The sequence below is a fragment of the Adiantum capillus-veneris genome, chromosome 10, assembly GCF_014529385.1.
Source record: "Adiantum capillus-veneris isolate H3 chromosome 10, ASM1452938v2, whole genome shotgun sequence".
NCBI lineage: Eukaryota > Viridiplantae > Streptophyta > Polypodiopsida > Polypodiales > Pteridaceae > Adiantum > Adiantum capillus-veneris.
In genome coordinates, this window is record NC_140940.1 from 54,743,081 (window position 1) to 54,766,320 (window position 23,240).

The following is a 23,240-nucleotide window of genomic DNA, read 5'->3' on the forward strand; positions in this document are numbered from 1 at the left end:
TGGAGTGGTGATACTCCACCAAACTTGGAGAGAGAGAGAGAGAGAGAACAAATGAAACAAAGCAGATGCAAAAAACGAAACAAAGAAATTTCATGTGAAGGAGCACAGATTGCCTGGATGCAAGCAATGGAATGATGATACTACAGGACCTATTACAAAGGCTCCTTTTTAAAACAAGTTAGCCGGAGCATTACTTATCCTGGAGTCCCATAGATATTACACTACGTTTCCAACACCGTAAAGCAATGCACACTTGTAAATAATTTCCTTTCTACATTACACTTCCGGAATATCCTTGATTGAGCGTGTGACATTTTATGTCCTTGCATCCATTTCATAAGCAAAAACTTATCATTTGAGGCTGCTGAAATTACAAGATTTCAAAAACAATTGGAGCATATTTTCTTTAGAAACACATCTGAGCGACTTTATATTGATATATAAATTTCTCGATAACTTCTGGCAATTTATAGAGCTATTCACTGTGAACTAACTCGCCCTTCTCGTATGTGAAGTCATTGTGTGTGACTTATATCTCACTTACCCCTTCTGGCTTTTTTACAATGACAACAGGACAGTGCACATGATGAGAACAATAATCGCTCACACTGCCCAAAAGTGCCCTGTTTCAAGTTAATACCTTCATTAGTCACCTGATGCACGTCCGCAAACACCGACACTCGGTTATTTATGAATACGTGCACGATAAGATGGCCATTAAATATGCAGCTATTGTTTCTAACCTTTTGATTGCTCCAAAGCCATGGCTTCCCATCACCAAAAAGGTTGCCTTCAATGCATGAGCAGTCTCTGTTATGATATCCCTTGGATCCCCTGTAAGCACTTTGACTTCAAAACGGACCTGATAAACACAAGCAAAACAGAAAAATGAAATCCAATAAATGGACATATCGTGATCCTTGAAACGACATGCGATTGCATGTGTGCAGCATATAAGAAGGCTGCAATGGAGCTTTTCACAATTTTTAGAAAGGGCTGTTCTCTTGCCTGTCAGCTCAGGACCTATGCAAAGCTGAGGCTTTCCTTTTCCTTTAAGATGGCTGGCTTCTCAAAGTACACCAAGAGGCAAAGATGATTCAAGAGTGTTAACTTGAGACAGATCAAATGGTCCGCTCATGGAGACAGAGTAGGGCATGTAGATCTTCATCACTCATTGATGCTGGTGCAACTTTCAATATGGGAATATAAATTGTTGGTCCACTCTAGTGGAGCTGCCTCTAGCCAACTCTAGTGGGTTTTTGAGGAGAGGTTTGGGAGATCCTTTTCACCACTTTCCCTGTTTTTATTAATTCTATACACAACCAGGCTTGGCTGCCACGTCATTACAGTAAGACATGATGCGACAACAATGATATGGTCTTTCAATTGACTTCTTCATTTCAGGACTCCGCAAGGCCGGGGCGAGGGGGGGAGGGAGGAAAGCAACACCCTTGCTAGCCTACTCTCTTGGTGGTTAATAGGAAAGTGGTGGTTGGCACTTCATTATCAGCAAATGGTGGTCACTCCCCAGCATGTGTGGTGTGGCCATCCAATGGAGAATGTGTCTAGATGTCCATATTCCATTCATTCCACCATGCATCTTTTAGCACAAAAGTGATCAAGAATTTTTTCAAGTCATTCATGAGAATTAGAGCATTGAACTTATACATATTTGCATACCTTGATGTATTTATTAACTTCACATTTACTAGGAGTCCCAACTTCGCATCAAAAACTATACCTTTCTTTCTCCACATATTTGGTAAACAGTGCTCAAGATCTTTGAGACAACTAAATTGTCGTATCTTTCAAGGCTGTCAACAGCCTCACTTGTCAAGACAAATGCTGCAATCAAAATATGAACATAAAACATGTGTCAGAATCCTGACCTTGTAACTAAGAAGAGAACAAGAAAGAAATTTATGCCCAAAGAAGCGACACACTTGAGCATTAATTTTACTAGAGTTATCTACACTACAATCACTCATAAACAAAACATCAGGCTGGAGTTTCCTTAACAAGCTGGCTATGTGATTAACATATTCTAAGAGTACAAGTCAAGTTTGATGATGTGTACATGCAACACAATTACATTCCAATGTGATTCAAAAATTATGAAGAACCCCTCAATATCTTCTCAATCGTATAATCATGTTGGGGTGTTAGCTTCAGTGGGGATGTGACACATGACAGTCATGCCAACCGGTGGGCGTGAGATGTGGCAATATGATGTTCATGAGTGCGAGCCAAAAACTATCCGTAAAATGTCCATTCTATTTGTCTGGAGGTTTCATTTCAGTATTGCATGATCTATGACAGACATTGAGCCATGTACCTAAAAATTTTCTTCGACGACTCTCACTACCCAGGGGGCCCCTCTCTCGATGGCGAGAGAGGTCTATGCTATTAATTGCACAATCTGGTACAAGATGCTGACGCAAATCTAAGTGATGCTATGTCGAGGCCGACGGTGGTGGCCGACAATGACGAAACCAGGGCTGAAAACTGAATGCTTTGAAATGCTTTGCGAATCTGCAACTGCGACGATGACGGACTGATCTGCTAAGGCTATGCAATGACGCCGGAGATCTAGGGTACTTCGCGATGTTGACGATGCAGCAAGGGACTGCAACAAGGCAAATCGTTGGACTTCTTGAGGGCTGAATACTGAGGCTGAATCTCTATCTTCTGTTGTACATGGTGCTGAAAGAAAACGCTGATCTTGCTGAATTTCTGCTGCTTCAAAAACGCCACCTGCTGCCCTCTGAATCGCTGCTGAAAACGCTGATTATGGCTGTTCAAAAACGCTGGCCATGGGCTGAATTCGCTGCTGCAAAACGCCAAGTGCAGGGCTGAAAAACGCCGGGCTGAGGGGCTGGAAAACGCTGGAGTTCTTTGCTGAAAACGCCAGGCTGAAGGGAGGGTTGTTCTTGCTGAGAGTGAGAGAGAGAAGCCTGTTGCAATAAATTGCCTGATGCCCTTTCTCCTCCTCTGCTAGATACTGCTAGCGCTAGGTTGCTTATATATTTCATTAGCAAAATTGCCCTTCCTTTAATTTCAAATCTCATCGATGTCGTTCTGCTGCCTTCTTATGTCGTTCTTGAGATTTCGCTAAAGCCTCCCGGACCTTGGCAAAAGCAGTCTCCAAGTCCCTCATGTACTAGTCGGCTTCAAAAATCTTGTCCCGAGTGTTGAGAAAGGGTGGAACCTTCGGAGCACCTTCAATTATCTCAAATGGCGCCTTCCCCGTTGAAGAGTGAACCGTGTTGCTGTAGGCAAATTCCACCAAAGGCAAAAAAAGTTCCCACTGAGTCTTCTGATCACAGATGTAAGACTTCAATAAATCTAGAACAACTGCATTTGCAATCTCAGATTGCCCATCTGTCTGCGCATGGAATGATGACGAGAATTGCAATCGTGTCAATGTTCTCCCAAATAACCCTCCAAAACAAACTCGTGAATCAGAGATCTCTATCGGAGATTATTGTCTCAGGCATGCCATGTAATCAAAATATATGTGCAATGAACAGTCTCGCTAAATGGTCCGGCTTGACGGTTTTCTTCACTGGAATGAAGTGAGCTTGCTTGCTAAATCTGTCAATGACAGTCCAAATGCCATCATGCGCACTCTGTGTCTTCGGGAAATCAAAGATGAAATACATTGCAATACTTTTCCAGGGGCTGGTGGCAATGGGTAAAGACTGTAGTAATCCCTGTGCCTTATGCCTGTCAAACTTGACCTTCTAGCATACTAAACAACTGCGAACAAAGTCGTCCACATCCTTCTTGAGTCTCGGCAGAAAGAAATAATGCTCCACACCTTTCAAGGTGGTGTCGATGCCGCGGTGACCCGTAAAAGGTGGACAATGGCACTCAATCAAAACCTTTTCCCTCAACCGTTGTATGACGCACAACATTGTTTTCTTCATCAAGTGGCCATCACGTATGGAATATCCCGCTACTACCTCCACATTCTGTATTCGAGTGAATATATCAGAAAAATCCGGATTGGTGGCATACTCATCAACCATATCCTCAAAGCTTCTATGATGAATCACAAAAATAGCCAAGACTAGGGGCTTCCGAGACAATGCATCTGCCACTAAGTTTTTATGTCCCTGCACATGGACGATGTGGAAGCAAAATTGTGACAAGATGTTAGCCCACCGCATCTACTTTTCCAAAAGCTGCTTCTGGGACAAGAAGTCATAGTCACAGGGGACGCCCATTTTTGGGCTTCCTGTCCCCACTTGCCATCCCGCCCTCTTTTTTACACTAAAAATCCATTTGAGCCCCGTCCCCACTCCACGGGACGCGTCCCTTGTGACTATGCAAGAAGTAGCATAAAGTCTGATGATCAGTAAATATCATGAAATCGGCTCCGAGTTGGTAATGTCGCCACTGAGTAAGAGCATGGATCACTATCAATAGCTTTTTCTCATAAATCTCTGCTGTCAATTCTGGCCTTGAAAACAATCGGCTTTCATAGGCAATCACATGGCCTTCTTGCATTAAGATCGCTCCCAGACTACGACCACAAGCATCACAATATACTTCTAATGGCTTTTGCAAGTCTCGCAAAGCCAACACTGGTCCACTAGTCGGTTTTTCTTTAAGTGTCTGAAAGGCAATCACCTCTGTCGGTCCCTACGAGAAAGGGACTCCTTTCTGAGTCAATATGTGCAAAGGGGAAGCTACCTCTGCAAACTTCCAAATGAACCGCCAGTAGTTAGAACACAAGCCCAAGAAGCTTCTAACTTCATGACATTCTCTAAATCTGGCCAATCGCGGATAGTCTGAATCTTGGCCGGGTCCATCTGTACTCCTACTGCCGAGACAATGTGTCCCAGAAAGTGTATTTTCGGCAAGAAAAACTCACTCTTTTTGGCATTGATAACTAATCTGTGATCACGCAATGCCTGAAAGACCTGAAGCAGATCGTGTCGATGTTCTGCTTCATCCTTGGAGAAAACTATAATATCATCAAAGCAAAAGATCGATGCTCTCGGAAAATCCTATCCATCATTCGGTTGAAAGTCGTTGGAGCATTGGTAAGTCCAAAAGGCATCACCAAAAATTCATATAAACCAAAGCTTGTCCGAAAGGCTGTGTCACGTGCACATCTAACCCTATGTGCATGTGGACAAGCTACTTCACGTCTAGGGTTCGGGTTGGCTTAGGAAGTGTTCCACCATTGTGAGCCTGTGCGCAAGCCGTGCATATCCAGGCACTTAGAGTAGTTGCATATCCTCTGGTTTCACATATTATTTAATAAGTGACGTTTGTTGGAAAACTAGGTAGGGCAATTTTCTTTTTTTCCGAGAAAAAGATCCTTCTATTAGTTAATGAAACTGCCCATAGGGCTACAACCACCTCTTCAAGAGAGGGCTACAACAACCATGATGGGGAGACTCTCCCAATGAAAAACCAGCATATGCACAATGGAGCTAAATCAAGAAATGGGGGGAGGGAAAAGCCACACAGGTGGTCAGTAGTGTCATCGGAGTACACGCTGGACCATGGTGTAGAAAGGCCCAGGACGCCATAGTCGAAGGAAAGCCTCTCTGCGCTCCCGCATGCAGTCGGAGCTGCCCTGTAGTCTCTCGAGCTGTCCTCTGAGAGTGTGGATCAGCTCTAGTCAAAGATCGCGAACAATCTCTGCTGGTGGCACAAGGCGAGCCTCAAAGATGCGGAAGCAACGGGCCCGCCAGATGAACCAGAGTGTCAGGCCACTGATGAGCTCCCAACACTCCTCTCTCTCACTGCACCACTTCTGTGGAGTAAGCTCTGTGGCAGGCTGGAGTGTAGGTCGCCCCTCTTGCATCACTATTATCCTGCTGGTGGAAGATAGCTCAAACTGAAGTGTCGGGCCCGTGAGGGTGGACCAAGCCGCTGCTCCCCAAGTGTACTGTTGAGCCGTGGAAAGAGCAGGCATCAGCCGAAGAACTCGAAGCCACACCTGCTGTGCCAAAGGACAGTCCTAAAGACAGTGACGCTGACTCTCCACAAGATGGTCACAAGCTGCACATGCGACCGAGAGACCACTATGCACTAGCCAGCTCCCAACTGTTGTAGCTCTGTGTGCTACCGGCCCCACTGAAACAAGGTGACTCGCCTCGGTTGTCTGGAGTCCCACAACCTCTCCCAGAAGGCTGCCAAGAACTCAGCTGTGAGACCCTCCTCCTGCCAATGAGGTGCTGCAGCGAGGCGGGCCTCTCTCTGTGCTGCTAGTATGTGACGTCTCAGTCGAACAGTGTACTGAAAGAACGGGACACCTGGGTGGTGTGCAAAAGAGAAAGGATCCCTCCAAAGCCAGTCACCAGGATCCCACTGTACTCATGCCAGTGGACAGCACTCCCAACCCCACAGCCTCCAGTGTCCAGTCTCAAGAGCTGCTGGGTCAGAATCGATGACACAAGTCCTCCCACAGATGCCCACCACTCAGATCCTCTGAAAACAGCACTCTGTTACCTGCGGGGCCTCTACTGCAACTCGCTATAAGCGTCCCTCACCCTGTAGCTCGAAGAAAAGGGATGGAACAGTCTCTGAGCAGGCCCGGATTGAGATGAGAACCTCCAGTCGTGTGAAGGCTCCCATCCATCTGGGTGCTATTGGCTCGAGAGGTGTGAGCCACTTTGCTGGAACTGCTCTGAGATGTCCTGGCACATGCTCTGCACCCCTCTCATGCCCTGTAGCTGGAAACCCTGCACCTCCTCTGACAAGCCTGAAAACTCTAACCAGTCACCTAAAGAGCGCGCAGGACCTGCTGCCATGGGACCCCAGGAAACATGAGGCCGACTACCAACCAAGTGGCCTCTCTGTGTGCTAACCATGGGGTTCCAAACAAGGGGCTGTCGTAGGCGCTCCTCCGTGCAAGTAGGTTGTCGCTGCTCCAGGCCTTGCCGCAAGTGCTCCCAAGATCGAAGTAAACTCACAGCGAAGCGGTCTTCCAGTCTCCTGCTCAAACCAACTCTGCGCATCTCTGTGAAGATCCATCTGGTCCAAGGTCGTCACGGGCCTCCAGCCTGAGGCACCCTAGCACGAAGCCGCTGTAGCAAGAACTCCTTCCAGGGCTCCTCACCTGGAAGAAGTCCTCTGACTATGAACTTCCCAAGAAGGGCTCTGCTCTGCTGTGCTGGGTCAATGATCCCAAGCCCTCCCTGTGAACAAGGAAAAGTGATGACCTGCCAAGCCACTTTGGCTCGGGCTATTTGAGTGTCACGTCCTGACCAAAGGAAGTTCCTGATCAGCCTCTCTACTTGGCTGATACAAGAACTCGCGAAGATCCAGCAAGAAGTGATGTACCACACAGTCGCCAACAACATCTGGTTGGCCACTACTACTCTGCCAGCCAAAGAAAGTCGTACTGAGCTCCAGTGTAACAACTTCTTCCTAATAGACAGGAGGAGGGGAGCAATCTGCTGCTCGGGAGACAAGTCCAAACCAACATGACAGCCCAAGTACCGAACTGCAGTCCCTGGGGGAATCCATCTAAAACCCTCTCCTAGCATCCAATCGGGCACAAGAGCACTGCCAACCGAGAAAGCCACTATCTTTCTCCAGTTGATCAGACTGCCAGATGCACAACAGAAGGTCTCCAGAGCTTGCTCAAGCCTCACACCTGTGAAGGTTGGCCTCCTGGCCATCTAAGTACAAGGCTGAGTCGTCGGCAAACTCAGCGTCCAGTAGCTCATCTCCCCGAATAGGGAGTGCTAAGCCTCGTAGACCAACCTGCTGCGACACCAAAAACCTGCTCATTGCCTCCGCATAGAACAGAAAGAGGAAGGGGGCAAGAGGACAGCCCTGTCTGACCGAACATGTGAGCATGAAGCAATCACCTCTACCTCCTGCCAAAAGTACCTGACTGTGAGCCTGTCTGTACAAAGCTGACACCCCTCTGATCCAAGCATTTGAGAAGTCCATCCTGCGTAGAGTGCCCTCTAGAAAGTCCCAGTCAACTCTGTCGTATGCCTTCTCAAAATCAAGAAGAAGAATCACCAAGTCCTCACCACGGAGCCGCGCTAGGACAGAAGCCTCCCAAAAAGTAAAGATGTTGTCAAGGATACTGCGTTCCTTGACAAAACCTATATGAGTCCCATGTATAAGGCTCTCTAGAAGTGGCTGGATCCTCAAACTCAAAGCCTTGGCAAGAATTTTGTAGGCTGAGTTGAGGATGGTGATGGGGCGCCACTGTCGAATCTCATCCAAGGAGCCACCCTCCTTGGGAATGAGATAGATCAAGCCCTCGCTCATGCTGTCAGGCATCACTCCTGTGTGCAAGATGTACTGAAAAGCACTACAGAGATCTGGGCCAAGCAAGTCCCAATACTCCAAGAAAAAACTGGGAGTCAACCCATCCTCACCTAGACAGCTATCACGGGGGAGGGCACTAAGAGCCGTGTGCAGCTCCTCAAGCTGAAGTGGCAGCTCAAGCCTCTGACGCATCTCCTCAATCACAAGGCAAGGCATTTGTGCCCACACCTGCTCCCTGCATGCATCCTGACGCTCTGATTGAGGCTCTACAGACAATAACTCACGGTAAAAGTCAGTAGCAACTGCACGCATATCCTCGGGCTCAGAAGCAACTGACCCGTCGGGCCTCCTCAACTGACTGACCTTGGCATGCGAATGCCGAGGTCCCACTGCCTCGAAGAAAGCACCAATCACTCTGTCACCCACCTGTGTCCATTGAGATGCCTATCGATGGAAAGCAAACTCATGCCGCCGCTCCTCTATGCTAACAAGCTCCTGGCGAGCCTGTTGTAGCTGCTCCTCCAACCAAGGACTGTCTGGATGCTGCTCCTGCATCCTCTGCAACGAAGCAATGCCCCGTCTGAGACGCTGCTCCTCTCTCGCTGCAGCCCGGCGAGCCAAGGACTCCTGGAGAAAGAAACGACTAATCTGAGCTAGTCTTGAGGCCACTCTGTCAGCAGGAGAATCCTGCCTGCCCAAGCTCTCTGTCCAGAGAGCCTCTACTCGTTCTCTGAGTGCAGAGTCCAGCAAGACCCTCTCTGGGATGTGAAGCATCGTGCTCCCTCTCCTCTGCCTGTCTGCCACTATGAGGATCACTGGTGCATGGTCCGAGAAGGAAGTCCCTGCCAGAATGCCAACTGTCCCTCCCAAGTCACTGAAATGGTCACTAGTGTAGAAGCGATCTATCCGCAATAGATTCACTTCTCCCACTCTGCGGTCCGAACGAGAGAAGGCAAGGCTATCTGAGGGCCTCACAAAACTAGAGTGCTGCCAAACATCCGAGACCCTCAGAGTCATACAAAACCTCTCCCAAGCTGCCAGCTCAACTCCATGCACAGTAGCATGGTTGCCACTAATCCTGTCAGAAGGGTCCTCCAACATGTTGAAGTCCCCCCGTATGCACCAGTGTTCTGCCTGCGGCAGAGACTCAACTATTTGTGACCAAAACTCTGCTCGAGCACTCGCCACATTGGGCGCATAGATGTTCAGGAAGCCCACAAGGCAACCCTGAACCTGCATAGTAATCCACTGAGCCCTGCCTGGCACAATAATCCCTTTGCCCACAATGGCCTGCTGCAAAGAGTCCGCAATAGTCATACATATCCTACCCTAGATGCCTCCAGGTCCAAAAGCAGCTAACCAAAAAGTAACATATCGTCCACGCAAGAGCTGACCACGTCTAATGCGGCTCTCACACAGATGGTGCTCCTGAAGCATAAGGAGATCAATCTCTCCTCCCACAAGGCAGCGCTGAAGCTCCTGACGCAGTCGGCCCCGCTGACGCTGAAATTGGGGCCCACCAAGTCCCTGCACGTTTCATGAGACGATCCTCATGGGGAGCGAGAGAGAACAGATGCTGCCGCAGTAGATAAACAAGCTATCTTCGAGGCTGGCTTGGATGGGGAGTAATCCGCATCCGAGCGTCCTCTAGATAGGCGTGACTACAACGAGTGCCTGGCCCAAGCCCAAGCAGAGCGAGCCGTACGTAAAGCAACCTCCTCTGTCCAGGAGTCCTCATGAATGTGTACATAGCATGGCAAGCATTGTGTATCGGCAAAGAAGTAACCCACAATGTGTCTACATCCTGCTATACCTGGAGGTGTCACCGCAAACTTGGTCAATGGCCACAAAGTCTGAAGCATGTCTGTAACTCCTAGTTCTCCCATGTGGTGAGAGAACTCTAGGACCTGTGTGTACAACCATCCCAACACTGAGTCGAGAGTCCACTCAATCTGGTCCCTGCCGCAAAGGGGAAAGGAGAAGCCAACCGCTGAGTCCAAGGCCTCAGAGGTCCCCCTAGCTGCAAGGAACAGAACATGGACCCTGAAGCAAGCTGCCTCATGGTCTGCTGAGGGGTCGCCGAGAAAACGAGTAAAGTCGTAGTCGAAGAAGTCCCATCGGCGCCGGATGTCAGAAAGTGATGACGTGGCGGACAGCAGAAACCCTTATTGCTGCCAAAAACCCTAAAATTCCTATTTTCTGTCAAAAACCCTAATTTCCGGAAATCGCGGAGGCTAAATTAGGGTTTTGGGGCTCTGCTTTTGGGCATCCCTTGTAACCTTTAAATTAGTGGTGAGGGCCTCACTTCTCAGAGCATCTGGACGCAGAGTCTGAGAGTGAAACCCTAACCGCTCTCTTGTACTTTGATGATTGATTAATACAAAAAGAAAATCCGAAAGGGGCGCCAGTCTTTGGGGCCAATATCTCTAGGCACGGAACTCTGCCGGGCCAGTGCAAATCTATTGTGATCTGTGAATTGTTTTGAAGTGGTTATTTGGTGCTGTCGCGGTTGATTCTCGACTTGGAGTGTCCAAGTCTGTTACAGTGGTATCAGAGCACAGCCGATTTCTCTTCTACGGGAAATCCGATCCCCGAAATTTTTTTCCACGGCACCTATGGCTTCAGGCAATGATCAGTCGACTCCCTCTGCATCTGGAGATACGGGCTGGGATCACAACGAAGATTCAGACAGAGTATGGCCCGCCTCGGCCTACTCAGGCGGAGCAAAGAGAGATGGAACGTCGTCAATTGATTGGCGATGCAACAAAGATGATGCTCAATATTGCCAAGGACCCGAAGATGGCAAAATATATGCCTCTTTGGAAGGTACAGATGGAGTGGCAAAGAACCACAACACCACTCCCGAAACCCGCTCTCAAGAAATCTTCTGCCTCCAAGAAATATACGGAGAAGGAACTGGAGAACGTGGTTGATGCATGGATTGCTCAGCTTTTCGACGTGCAAAAGAAAGACAAAAAGCATGGCAAAAAGCAAAAGAAAGGCACTGACTTCCCGGGATATTTGGGTCGTCGGTCGACATTTAACAAGGCAAAGAAACAAAAGAAGCGTGTTCGATTTGAAGGAGTACCCAGTTCTTCTTCTTCTTCTTCTTCTGACAGTTCTTCTAGCTCTTCAGATTCGAGCGAAGAAGACAGAAAAGGTAAAAAGCGAAGCAAGAAACAAAGCTTCGGAAAAGAACAAGAAGAAGGCTACATCTCGCCCAGAGACTGACAATTCTACTGAGGACTCCTCTATAGACAGCTCAGATTCCGATGACGGAAAGTTTTATGCGAACAAGAATAATTTTAACAAAGCCAACCAGTATGACTTTCTCGAAGATAAAAGCAAGAAAGCCCGAGAGTTTAAGGAAGGTGGCCACTCGATCAAGTTTAATACTTTTTCAGGATACTCAGATGCTTCGAAGGCTTTGTCTTTTATATAGCAATTTGACATCGCTTTCGCGGGAGGACGCTATTCAGAGCACTCCAAGATTCGGAGAGCTACCTCTTACCTTAAGGGGAATGCTCGTACTTGGTGGTCCACGCTTCTTTTAACAAGAATGCGCGAGTTAAATGGCTGAAATTTAAGAAGCTTTTTTCTTCTTGGTTGACGCAAGAATATGAACGAGATGTACGAGCTGCTTGGAACCATCTTCGGATGACCAAGAAAGATACAATCAATGCTTATTGTGCAAGATTCTGGAGCTCTTTTCTACCCGCCTCTTCATTCAAGAAGATCTCGTTCAGAGAACAGATTGAGCGGTTTACCTTGGGTCTACCTACAGAGATCTGAGATCACTGCTTGGAACAGAAGTCAGCTTCTATTCAAGAGTTGATGACTCATGCGAAGCGGGGCTTTGCCATTCACTCTGGCAGTCTGACCTACCCCACAGATGAGGCCATGACACAATGAGCCGAACAAACTTCTGGGAATGAAGTAGAAAGAAAAAGAGCAACCCAGAGAAAAATGATGCACGACCCCAAGCTTACTCCCGAGGAGAGAGCTCGCTTCATCAAAGAGGGGAAGTGCTTTGGATGCGGGGAACATGGACATATCTCCGCGAAGTGCTCTAAAAAGGCACAGAAAGAACAGAATGATAAGAACAACGACAGGACTGAGAGTTCGAGAGCAACTGAGGAATGTGGCAAAAAAGGCAGATAGAAAAGCACAACTGGTACCACATGGCATGGGACCTGCACCGAATCTAATGATGAAAGTACAAACTTTGCCGCTTTTGGGGCAAAGTGAAGGATCAGGAAGCTCTTTTGAAGGAGCCAAGGCCAACTTCTTTTCACTTGGAATTGGCGGCTCGATTTGGAATTATGCCCGACAGACTGACGCCACAGGCGGAGGTAGTTCGACTGGCACCCGGATGGGATATTGCCATTACACCGAGCATTGGCAAACTTTGTTTGCAATGACAGGGGTGTTCAGGGCACGCGAGTGACGTTCTACTCAGGATCCCTTGGTACCACAAGAACTACGCCGTGGTTGACTACCGGGCCGAGAAAGCGACTTTGATAAATGAACGGCTTGGAGATCGTACTTGATGAACTTCAGTTTCTTACTCATTCTTTGGGAGAGAACTGAACGCTGGATAAAGGTTGAATATGTTTTGACCTGATCAAAAGAACGCCAAGATTTTTCTCCACACTCATGCCGATTGCTTTCCAGAGGGCCTGAAGATCAAACCATTGATCTGATACCTGGAAGCACGCCACCGAATCGGCCACCTTACCGTGTGAGCCGAGTACAAAATGAAAAGATTATGAACCCAGTGAAAGACCTCTTGGAAAAGGGTCTTGTCCCGCCTAGTACTTCACCGTATTGCTCTCCAATGTTGTTGGTTTTGAAGAAAGACGGATCTTGGAGAATGTGCATCGATTATAGCACTCTCAACCAAATCACCATCAAGAACAGATTTCCGATTCCTAGGATCGATGATATACTCAACAGGTTACAGGGATCCTCGTGCTTTAGCAAGATTTATTTGAGGAGTGGATATCATCAGATCAGGATAGTGCTGGGAGACGTCTACAAGACAGCTTTTCGAACGACTTTTGGGTTATTTGAGTTTTTGGTGATGCCTTTTGGCTTAACCAATGCTCCTCAACATTTAACTAGATGATGGACAGGATTTTTCCAGAGTACAGGCTATTTGTTGGCACTTTCTTGGACGACATCATTGTTTTCTCCAAGAATGAGGCAGAACACAGAGATCATCTGCTTCAAGTCTTTCAAGCATTACGAGATCACACATTAGTGATTAATGCAAAGAAAAGTGAATTTTTCCTACCAGAGATACACTTTTTGGGACACATTGTGTCAGCAGCAGGAGTGCAAATGGACCCGGCCAAGATAGAGACTATCCGTGATTGGCCCGATTTGAGGAATGTCCATGAAGTTAGAAGCTCCTTGAGATTGTGTTCGTACTACAGGCGGTTCATGCGAAAGTTTGCAGAGGTTCCTTCCCCTTTGCATACGTCGACACAGAAAGGAGTACCTTTCTCGTGGGGACCCACAGAGGTGACTGCCTTTCAGACACTGAAAGAGAAATTGACTATAGGACCTATTTTGACTTTGCCGGACTTGCAGAAGTCATTTGAAGTATATTGTGATGCTTGTGGTTGTAGTCTGGGTGCGGTCTTGATGCAAGAAGGCCATGTCATAGCTTACGAGAGCCGTTTGTTCTCTAGGCCGGAGATGACAGCACAGATTTATGAGAAAGAGCTTTTGGTGGTTATCCATGCTCTTACTCAGTGGCGGCATTACCTACTCAGAGCGGATTTCACTGTCTTTACAAACCATCAGAGTTGGCGCTACTTCTTGTCACAGAAGCAGCTTTCAGAAAAGCAGATGCGGTGGGCGAACATCTTGTCACAGTTTCACTTCCAGATTGTCCATGTGCAGGGACAAAAGAATGTGGTGGCAAATGCTTTGTCTCGGAAACCGTTGGTTCTGGCTGTTTCCGCGATACATCATAGAAGCTTCAAGGATATGGTCGATCAGTATGCCACTGATACAGATTTTGCAGATATTTTCACACGGATACGGGATGGGGAGACAGTAGCTAGATACTCCCTTCGGGAAGGCTACTTGATGAAAAAGACTATGTTGTGCGTTACACAACCGTTGAGGGATAAGGTTATGACTGAATGCCACTGTCCACCTTTTACGGGTCACCACAGCATTGCTACCACCATGAAAGGGGTAGAGAGATACTTCTTTGGGCTGAGACCCAAAAAGGATGTGGAAGAGTTTGTGCGCAGTTGCTTGGTATGCCAGAACGTCAAGTTTGACAGGCATAAGGCACAGGGATTGTTACAGCCTTTACCCATACACACCCACCCTTGGGAAAGTATTGCAATGGATTTCATTTTTAATCTCCGAAGAAAACAGAATGATCACGATGATTTTCCGATTACATGGCACGTCTGAGACGATTGTCTCCGACAGAGACCCCAGATTTATGAGTTTGTTTTGGAAGGCAATTTGGGAGAACATTGGCACGCGGTTGCAGTTCTCGTCATCGTTCCACTTGCAGACTGACGGGCAATTTGAGATTGCCAATTCAGTGATTTTAGATTTATTGAAGTCTTGTATCTTGGATCAGAAGACTCAATGGGAAAAGAACCTATCTTTGGTAGAATTTGCCTACAGTAACACGATACACTCTTCGACGGGGAAGACGCCATGTGAGATTGTTGAAAGTGCTACGAAGGTTCCATCCTTCCTGAGCACGAAAGATTAGATATTGGAAGCGGATGAATATTCGCAAGATTTGGATACGGCTTTTGCCAAGGTTCGCGAGACTTTGCAGAAGTCTCAAGAACGACAGAAAAAGGCAACGGATCGCCATCGTCGCGACTTGAAACTGAAGGAGGATGATTGGGTGCTCTTACTTTTGAGAAGGCACCCCTAAGAAAGAAAAAGGGAAAGGAGAGGCTTTTTCCAAAGCTTAGTATGTGATACTACGGACCTTTCCAGATTACTGAAAAGATAAATGATGTCTCCTTCCGATTGAAACTACCAGATACTTGGAGGATTCACAATGCATTGCATGTGAGTCTCTTGAACCCTGTTAAGGGTGATGTGCCTGATGATGGGGAGCCTGATGAGCAACCCAAAGTGGAAGAAAACGAGGAGATCCTTGTTCCTGAACAGATTTTGGCACATAATGATACGAAGAAAGGTAAAGTCCGAAGGCGGTTCTTGGTTTAGTTCAAGAACTTTCCTGCATTTGATGCGAAGTGGATGGAGGAGGAGGACCTAGCAGATACTCCTCGGATTGTGAAACTTTACCTCAATGTTTTGGTTTAGCATAGTCTACTCCAAACAGAACCCAGAAACTCAGCTTGGCCGAAGATCTGGTGCAGTGGAATGCACAAGAGGGGAGTTACTCCGCTCCTTTGTCAACAGATGCCTCAATTTTGATACTAAAGTCACTGATGTCTCTTTGAGCTTCAGGGATACTGAGAGCTGACAGTATTCTGCTGGATGACTTTATGAAATGGAATTCCTGATAATGATACTGATTGTTCTTGACTTCTTGTGAGTGCAGAAACTGATAGCCGAAATGACTGCAGCATTTTGGTCTGATTGATCTCGAATAGACATGGTTGCAATAGGGGTTAGTCAATCGGACATCGATGAGGTCCCGATTGGACCTAGATGTGATTGCTAGTCACATTGCCGATAAATCATGGTCTAAGAATGTTGAATGTCATGTGATGTCCTGTGATGTCTAGTGATGTCTTGTGATGTCGTGTGATGTGACTATCGATTTTGTACATGTGCTAGATGTGTGTTCCTAGTACGTAGGTACTAACAGTCAGTGTCTGCTAAGACGGTTTATGGCTTTTGTCGGTTTTGCAGGCGTAATCGCGGTCGATTACAATGCTTTCAAGAGGGGGGTATGTCACAAAGTGATGACGTGGCGGACAGCAGAAACCCTAATTTCTGCCAGAAACCCTAAAATTCCTGCAAACCCTAATTTCCGGAAATCACGGAGGCTATAAAAATAAAATTTTAAAAAAAATGGGAAAATCATGAGCGACACGAATTTTACTTTTTTTATTAAAAAAAAGAGAAAAGACTCTCTAAGAGAGAGAGAGAACTGATGCTTTTTATTTTAAAAGATTTTGGGGCTCTGCTTTTGGGCATCCCTTGTAACCTTTAAATTAGTGGTGAGGGCCTCACTTCTCAGAGCATCTGGACGCAGAGTCTGAGAGTGAAACCCTAACCGCTCTCTTGTACTTTGATGATTGATTAATACAAAAAGAAATACCGAAAGGGGCGCCAGTCTTTGGGGCCAATATCTCTAGGCACGGAACTCCGCCGGGCCAGTGCAAATCTTTTGTGATCTGTGAATTGTTTTGAAGTGGTTATTTGGTGCTGTCGCGGTTGATTCTTGACTTGGAGTGTCCAAGTCTGTTACACCGGATGTCGATGCTCGTCAGACCACGAGGGATAGCTGCAAGGGGGGGCGTCTGTACCTGTAGAGGGGGTCGCAAGAAAGGTTGTCCCTCTCTCGCCAAGCGACTCGTGGCAAAGGCGCTGCCAAGAGATCCCCTAGCAACCGGAGATGGCCCTGCCCCCTGGGTCGACTGTGGAACTAGAGCGGGAGGGGGGGGAGTAGGAGCAGGGGGAAGAGGGGCGGGGGGGGAGCGGCAGAGGTAGAGGGGCGGGGGGAAGAGGCGGTGAGAGCAGGAGGAGGAGGGGGGGAACTCTGGGGGGGAGGGGCTGTCGAGGGTGAAGCTGGGGTGGGGGCTGGAGTAGGGACCTCATCCTGCTCAAGAGGATCGAACCAGTTCCCCATGGGAACCCACCTGAGTGCCAGGCTGTTGCTGTGGCCCCTGCCGTCGTCGACCACGGACCTGCTGGCAACCCTCCTCCGCTGGAGCCCCAGGCTCAGAGGGCGGCTCTCCATGTGTGCGATGTGTCTCTATCTATGGCTGCTTGCCAGCCCTTGCACAGGCTGGGGCTGAGTCTGTGGTGTAGGTCGAGGCCTCCTCCGTGGACAGGCCTTCGCAAGATGGCCCATCTGTCGACAAATGAAGCACTGGTTCGGGAGGCCCGAATACTCCACACTCTGTCTAAACCAACCCTTACTCACCCGAGGCACAAGAATGACCTTCGGGAGCGTGTCAGTCTCCCTAACTAGAACGCGAACTGAGGGAATGCTAGCCGCCTTGGCAGCTACTGAGGCTGCCGTGCGAGGTGTCTCCAAGACAGTCCCAATGGCTGAGCCTATCCTGGACAAAAGTGGTAAGTACTCCCACCGCAAACCCGGAAAGCAGACGGAGATGGGGATGTCTGCCTCCTCTACCAGAACATCCGAAGCATGGTCAAAACCATGTCTCCACTGCCGAAAGTGGGCTCGAGCTGCTCGGATGGTCAATGGACTCATGGCGATGACCTTGGACGCCATCTCGGAGGTCTGAAACTCGATCTGATAGTAACCTCTTCCGAGTATCTGTACGTCCAAGATCTTGCCCACCTCTTCGAGAAGGCGGGCTTGGAGAAGGTCACGCAGCTCTCCTTAGTTGGGTCGGGTGCCGAGAATCTTGCAGATGACAGAAGTCGCTTGCAAGCGCTCTACCTCTGCGGCTAGGGTCGCTTGCTCTGTCGGTGAAAGAGCAAGTCGAATGGTGGGCTCAGCGGGGTCGGGCGAGGGGGCTTCGGACGAGTCCCTCTGGGGCAGAGCTTGAGCCTCCATCTGTGTCTACTACTGTGTTGGAGAAGCGGAAGGAGGAATTACTCTGCAACAAAACGCGTCGAGCACTGTCCAAAAAACAGCACTGCCAGAGCCAGTTGCAGGGAACCTTCGGGAAAGAGGCGGAGAGCGACGGCCGGGGGAGAGGCATTTTGCGAGCGAAGACCGGAGCGAGCGGGGGAAGGGGGGGGTGGAAAAGGCAGCGGTGAGGGCAGCAGGCGAGGGGTGGCAGCGTGATAGGGCAGTAGGTCGACAGCGGATAAGGCGGGCAGAGCTGCGCGCAACAGGGGGCAAACAGGCTTGCGGCAATGCAGGGGGGGACAGGGCAGATAGGGTAGAGGACGTGAGGAGGAGCGCGCAGCAGGAACAGCTCGGGCTGGGGGTGGAGCAGCGTGCAGCAAGGGCAGCGCACGAACAAGCGAGCGGGCCTGGGGAGGGGGTACAAGCTGGCGATGGCGAGGGGACGATGCAGCAACAACAAGCAACGCTATCTTGGGGTGAATCTGAGCCTGGGTAGGGCAATTTTGCTAAGCTACTATAAAAGAAACCTAGCGCTAGCACTTTCTAGCAGAAGAGGCAGCAGAAGTTCCAGTGACTTGCAGTACACCTTCTCAGCAAGATCGGCAGGAGACCTAGCCTTTTCAACAGCAAATACAGCATAGCGTTTTTCATCCACAGCAAATTCCATCTAGCATTTTTGCAGTTGCAGACCTAGCATAGCGTTTTGCACTTTCCGGCGACAGATCAGCCCCATTGCATCAGCGTTTTCAGTTTTCGCACTTAGACACAACAGATCAGCCCCTAGCCTCGAAGATCTCACCTACCCGCAGTAGATCCTCGCGGTACCGACAGATCAGCCAGCTATGTCGTTGAACGAAGATCGACATCGGATGCGAATATGGAAGGAGTTGGAGACACGATCCCTAACCCTCTTCTGCATTCGCATGTAGCGTGCATCTGGATGTACAGTAACATCCGAAGGAAGAGCCAGTTAGTAGGCAACTTGGCCAATTTTCTTTGTGATCAAGAACGGACCACAGTATCTAGCTGAAAGCTTATAATGCTTTCTTGTTCACATAGTCTTGGAATCCTTGGGTATCTTCAGATAGACCCATTGTCCCACATCTAGAGTCCTTGGAGATCTCTTTTGATTAGCATAAGTAGAGACTCGATCACGAGCCGTTCTTATACTATCCTTAGCCAATTCGAGCATCTCCTGCATGTCATACAAGAAATCACGAGCTTGGCGTTCCTTGACTTTCTCTAAGCCAATAGCAATCGGGGATTTAGGCTCAAATCCATACATCAGCATGAACAGGCTAAATCCAGTAGCAGAATGCTTGCTACTATTATAGGCAAACTCTTACTGTGGAACATACCTTTCCCAATCAGATTGCCTGTGAGAGACATAGGCTCTCAACATGTCTTCTAATGTCTGATCCATCCTCTCAGTTTGTCCGTCGGACTCAGGATGGTCAGAAGACGACATACTCAACTTCGTCTGAAGATGAGCAAACAAATCGGCCAGTGAATTTAGTATCTCGATCACTGACGATATCCTCTGGGAGACCATACAGCTTATAAAGCTGATCGACAAATAAAACCGCCAACTCATGGCTTTTTACTGTCGACTTCGTTGGTATAAACTTCGCCATTTTTGTGAGTCTATCGACCACAACCCAAATAGCGTCATTGCCCCGACTAGTATTAGGCAAACCAACGATGAAGCCCATGGAAATACTCTGCCACTTGGCATCTGGGATTTCCAATGGATGTAACAGGCCAGCTTTCCTAAGGCGCTCTGCCTTATTGACCTGACACTGAGCGCATCTCTTCACATAGCTCTCTATGTAAGAGCGCATCCTTGGCCAATAGAAATATCGCTTGACCAAAGCCAAAGTTCTTTGGATGCCTGGGTGCCCAGTGCTAGGAACATCGTGGCATTCCCACAAAATCCTTTGTCGAATCTCATCGATTTCCGGCACGCAGACTTTACCATTTCTGAACAATAGTCCACCTCTAATGGAATATTGTCGCTGTCTCGTCTCTCCAGCACGACTCACTTGGGTCTCCGGACCACCAACGCCTGTATGCGAGTCATGCCCCTCTTCGACCTCGTTCCATATCTTACCGAAATGGCTATCGGAACGACATAGCCCTCGAAGAGAGATAGAAATCCGTCGAGATTTCAGCCATAGACAAGGCATTGACCTCAGGAATCCTGCTAAGCGCATCGGCAACTCGATTGCTGGATCCTTTTCTATAGCGGATCTCAAAGTCAAACTCTTGCATAAGCTCAACCCATCTGGCCTTCCGGCCTCTGAGATCACCCTGATCACAGATATAGCGCAAGGAGTGATGATATGTCCATGCAACAAACGTAGAGCCATACAAGTAGTGCCGCCATTTCCTCAGGGCGTGGACTACGGCGTAAAGCTCCTTTTCATTCGTTGGATAACGCATCTCAGCGTCAAAAAGCTTCTTACTTTCAAACGCGACAGGACGTCCATCCTGGTATAATGCCGCACCAATAGCATAATCACTAGCATCCGTTTCAACCACAAACGGTTTGCTAGGATCCACAATGTGCAATATTGGCGCAGTAATCACCAAGTGCTTTAGTGTCCGAAAGCTCTCGTCGAGACGCTCACTCCAGACAACAGGGGGATTACCTTTACGACGAGGACCCGAAGTCTTCAGCCCTTTCACCCCTCCTTTTAAAAGTTGCGTAAGCGGAGCAGCAACTTTAGAGTAATCCTTGATAAACTTGCGAATGAATCCAATAAAGCCTAAAAAGGACTTTACTTGGCGCACATTCTTCAGAATGGGCCAATTTCGCACTTTATCCAACTTTTCAGGGTCGACGCGAATTCCATCGCGAGTAATGATGTGACCCAAATATAGAAGCTCTTTTTTAAAGAATTCACACTTCGAAGCCTTAGCGTAAAGCTTCTCAGTTCTCAGTACTTCGAGAACAATGCATATATGCACTAGGTGCTCAGACAAACTTCGACTGTAGATCAAGATATCATCGAGAAATACAACAACGAAGTTGCCTAAAAATGGTCGCAGCAGATCATTCATCATCTGCTGGAACGTAGATGGAGCATTGGTCAAACCAAAAGGCAGGACCAAAAACTCATAGTGACCATAACGCGTATGGAAGCCTGTCTTAGGAATATCCTCCAATCTAATCCGTATTTGATGATAGCCTGATCGGAGATCTATCTTCGTAAAATACAACGCTCCATGGAGCCGATCTATCAGATCGTCCATACGTGGGAGCGGGTACTTGTTCTTGACAGTGAGCTTATTCAATCCCTTGTAATCCACGCAGAAGCGCATAGTGTTATCCTTCTTTCGAGAAAGTAGCACTGGCACTCCCCACGGGGATTTGCTAGGCCGAACAAAACCCCTGTCGAGATAATCCTTCAGCTGTCGCTGAATCTCGTCCTCCTTGGTTTTACTAAACCGATAGGGTTGCTTTGAGAAGGGTTGACTACCAACCACCAACTCAATGGCATGATCTACTTCTCTCGAAGGCGGCAAGCCAGGAGGTAGATCATCAGGAAAAACATCCTTGAAATCAGTCATGATTTCTCGGATAAGGTTGGATTCGTCGAAATCCCCAAGTTCAACAGAAGAACATGAAACATTTTTACGAAATTCAGTGACAGAAGTACCAAGCACTAATGAATCAAACCAAGCAGACCGTACACATTGATAAAAGTCAACATCAGAAGACTTTATTTCTTTATACATTTCCAAAGCAGTAACAACTGGTATTGCAAAACCATTATTTACAGACTTCTGATTACAAAGCGACACAGATACATGAGGCATGTTCTGCTTAACAAAAACAAGAGAGTGATGTACATAGAATATATACAATGAGTCTTGTTTATCATAAAACCATGGAATTCCTAAAATAACATCTGCTCTGTTCAGGCGCATGATGTGGAAGTCCAGGTTCTCTTTGTAATCAGCCAACTCGAGCGACAAATCTGGAACCATCCGATTCCATACATCCGTATCCACGCCACAAGCCTTCTTCACACGATACTCATGGTCACTGTCCTGCGTCCGCAGGTTCAGTTTCTGCACCAATTTTGCATCCACAAAATTGTGTGAGCTTCCATTATGAAGGAGTACGGTCACGTCGTGACCATTGATCTTCCCGAGGAAACGGAGAAGATCGTGCTTACCAAACACTTCGGTGCTAAAAGTACAATTTGAGCATGAACTGTGCGCTAAATGATGGATTTCAACTTGAACAACATCAGAGTTACCTGAGATCTCGTGAATCTGAACCGAAGGACGGCCTTGCGGTTTCGACGTCTTCTTCTTCTTAGGGCAATCCTTGATTTGGTGATCATTCTGGCCATATCCGAAGCAAGCCCCCTTCTTCACTGCATCAGCAACTGAAGCGTTTCTGGCTTTTTTCTTTTCCTGAGAAGATCTCAGCGATGATTTGGACTTATGCTGGAATTGGGGTCACTTCCTCGAAGCACCCTCACCGGATTGATGGTCTGCAGTTCTTTTCTTCTCATAATTTGCTCCATTTATCAAATGGAACGTTCTGGCCTTTGCCGCTGCATCCTCGACGTCAGTCGGGGCTTTATCCTTAATCAAGGCCCAACGGTAGTCCTCATGCAATCCCAGCAGATACATGTGCACGGCGTGCGTAGAATCCACCTTGCAGAAGGTGAGTGCCTCTTTGAAAGCTGTCGTATATTTATCAAAAGACAGAGTTTTCATCGAAAGACTCTGCAGTTTGACGTAAGCTTTCAAAGGGTCCATTTTAGCGAAATCCTTCTTGAATTTCACGCAAATATCAGCCCACATCGTAGGCTTTTCTGTCATATCACGCCACCAGGTAAGCGCCTTACTGCGCAGATAAAGAGGAATCGTCTGAATCCTCCGTTCATCATGCTCCCCATGGAGATCAAAGTAGGTGGTCTACTGGTGCAACTAGTTATTTACAGCCAATTCCGTACACTCCTCTTCACCTGAGAAATTTGTAGTTTTATACGGAATTGTGGCAGTCTGACCACCCTGCGAACGCCCAAAAGCAACAATCTACGTCCGCAAATGCTAGAGATGGGTTTCGCCCTCGGAAATACACGCAGTCGTCAACTGAGCCATATTTTCGAGCGTAGAAAGTCGGAATCTGAGCCCCTGTACGACCCCTTCGAGAGAGGCCAAGCGAAGGTTCGTCTGAACCTTCGCGTTTTCCAAAGCGGTAACACGCTGGTCGAAACTCTGGAAAGTG

General features: G+C 47.9%; 1 protein-coding gene across 2 annotated transcripts in view; it reads right to left on the reverse strand.

Moving 5' to 3' along the window:
• Positions 1–238: 238 nt before the first annotated feature.
• Positions 239–23,240, reverse strand: part of LOC147448875 (universal stress protein PHOS34-like) — a 52,414-nt gene continuing 29,412 nt past the window's right edge. Inside the window, exons 2-4 of one of the 2 annotated variants that reach the window (XM_086521317.1) lie at positions 1,742–1,845; positions 744–862; positions 239–623 (exon numbers count right to left, since the gene is read on the reverse strand). In XM_086521317.1, the coding sequence (XP_086377443.1) occupies positions 530–623; positions 744–862; positions 1,742–1,845 (317 nt within the window). In that variant the 3' untranslated portion in view covers positions 239–529. Of the gene's footprint in view, positions 654–743; positions 863–1,741; positions 1,846–23,240 lie in introns of both variants that reach the window. The other variant, XM_086521318.1, reaches the window with a different exon arrangement.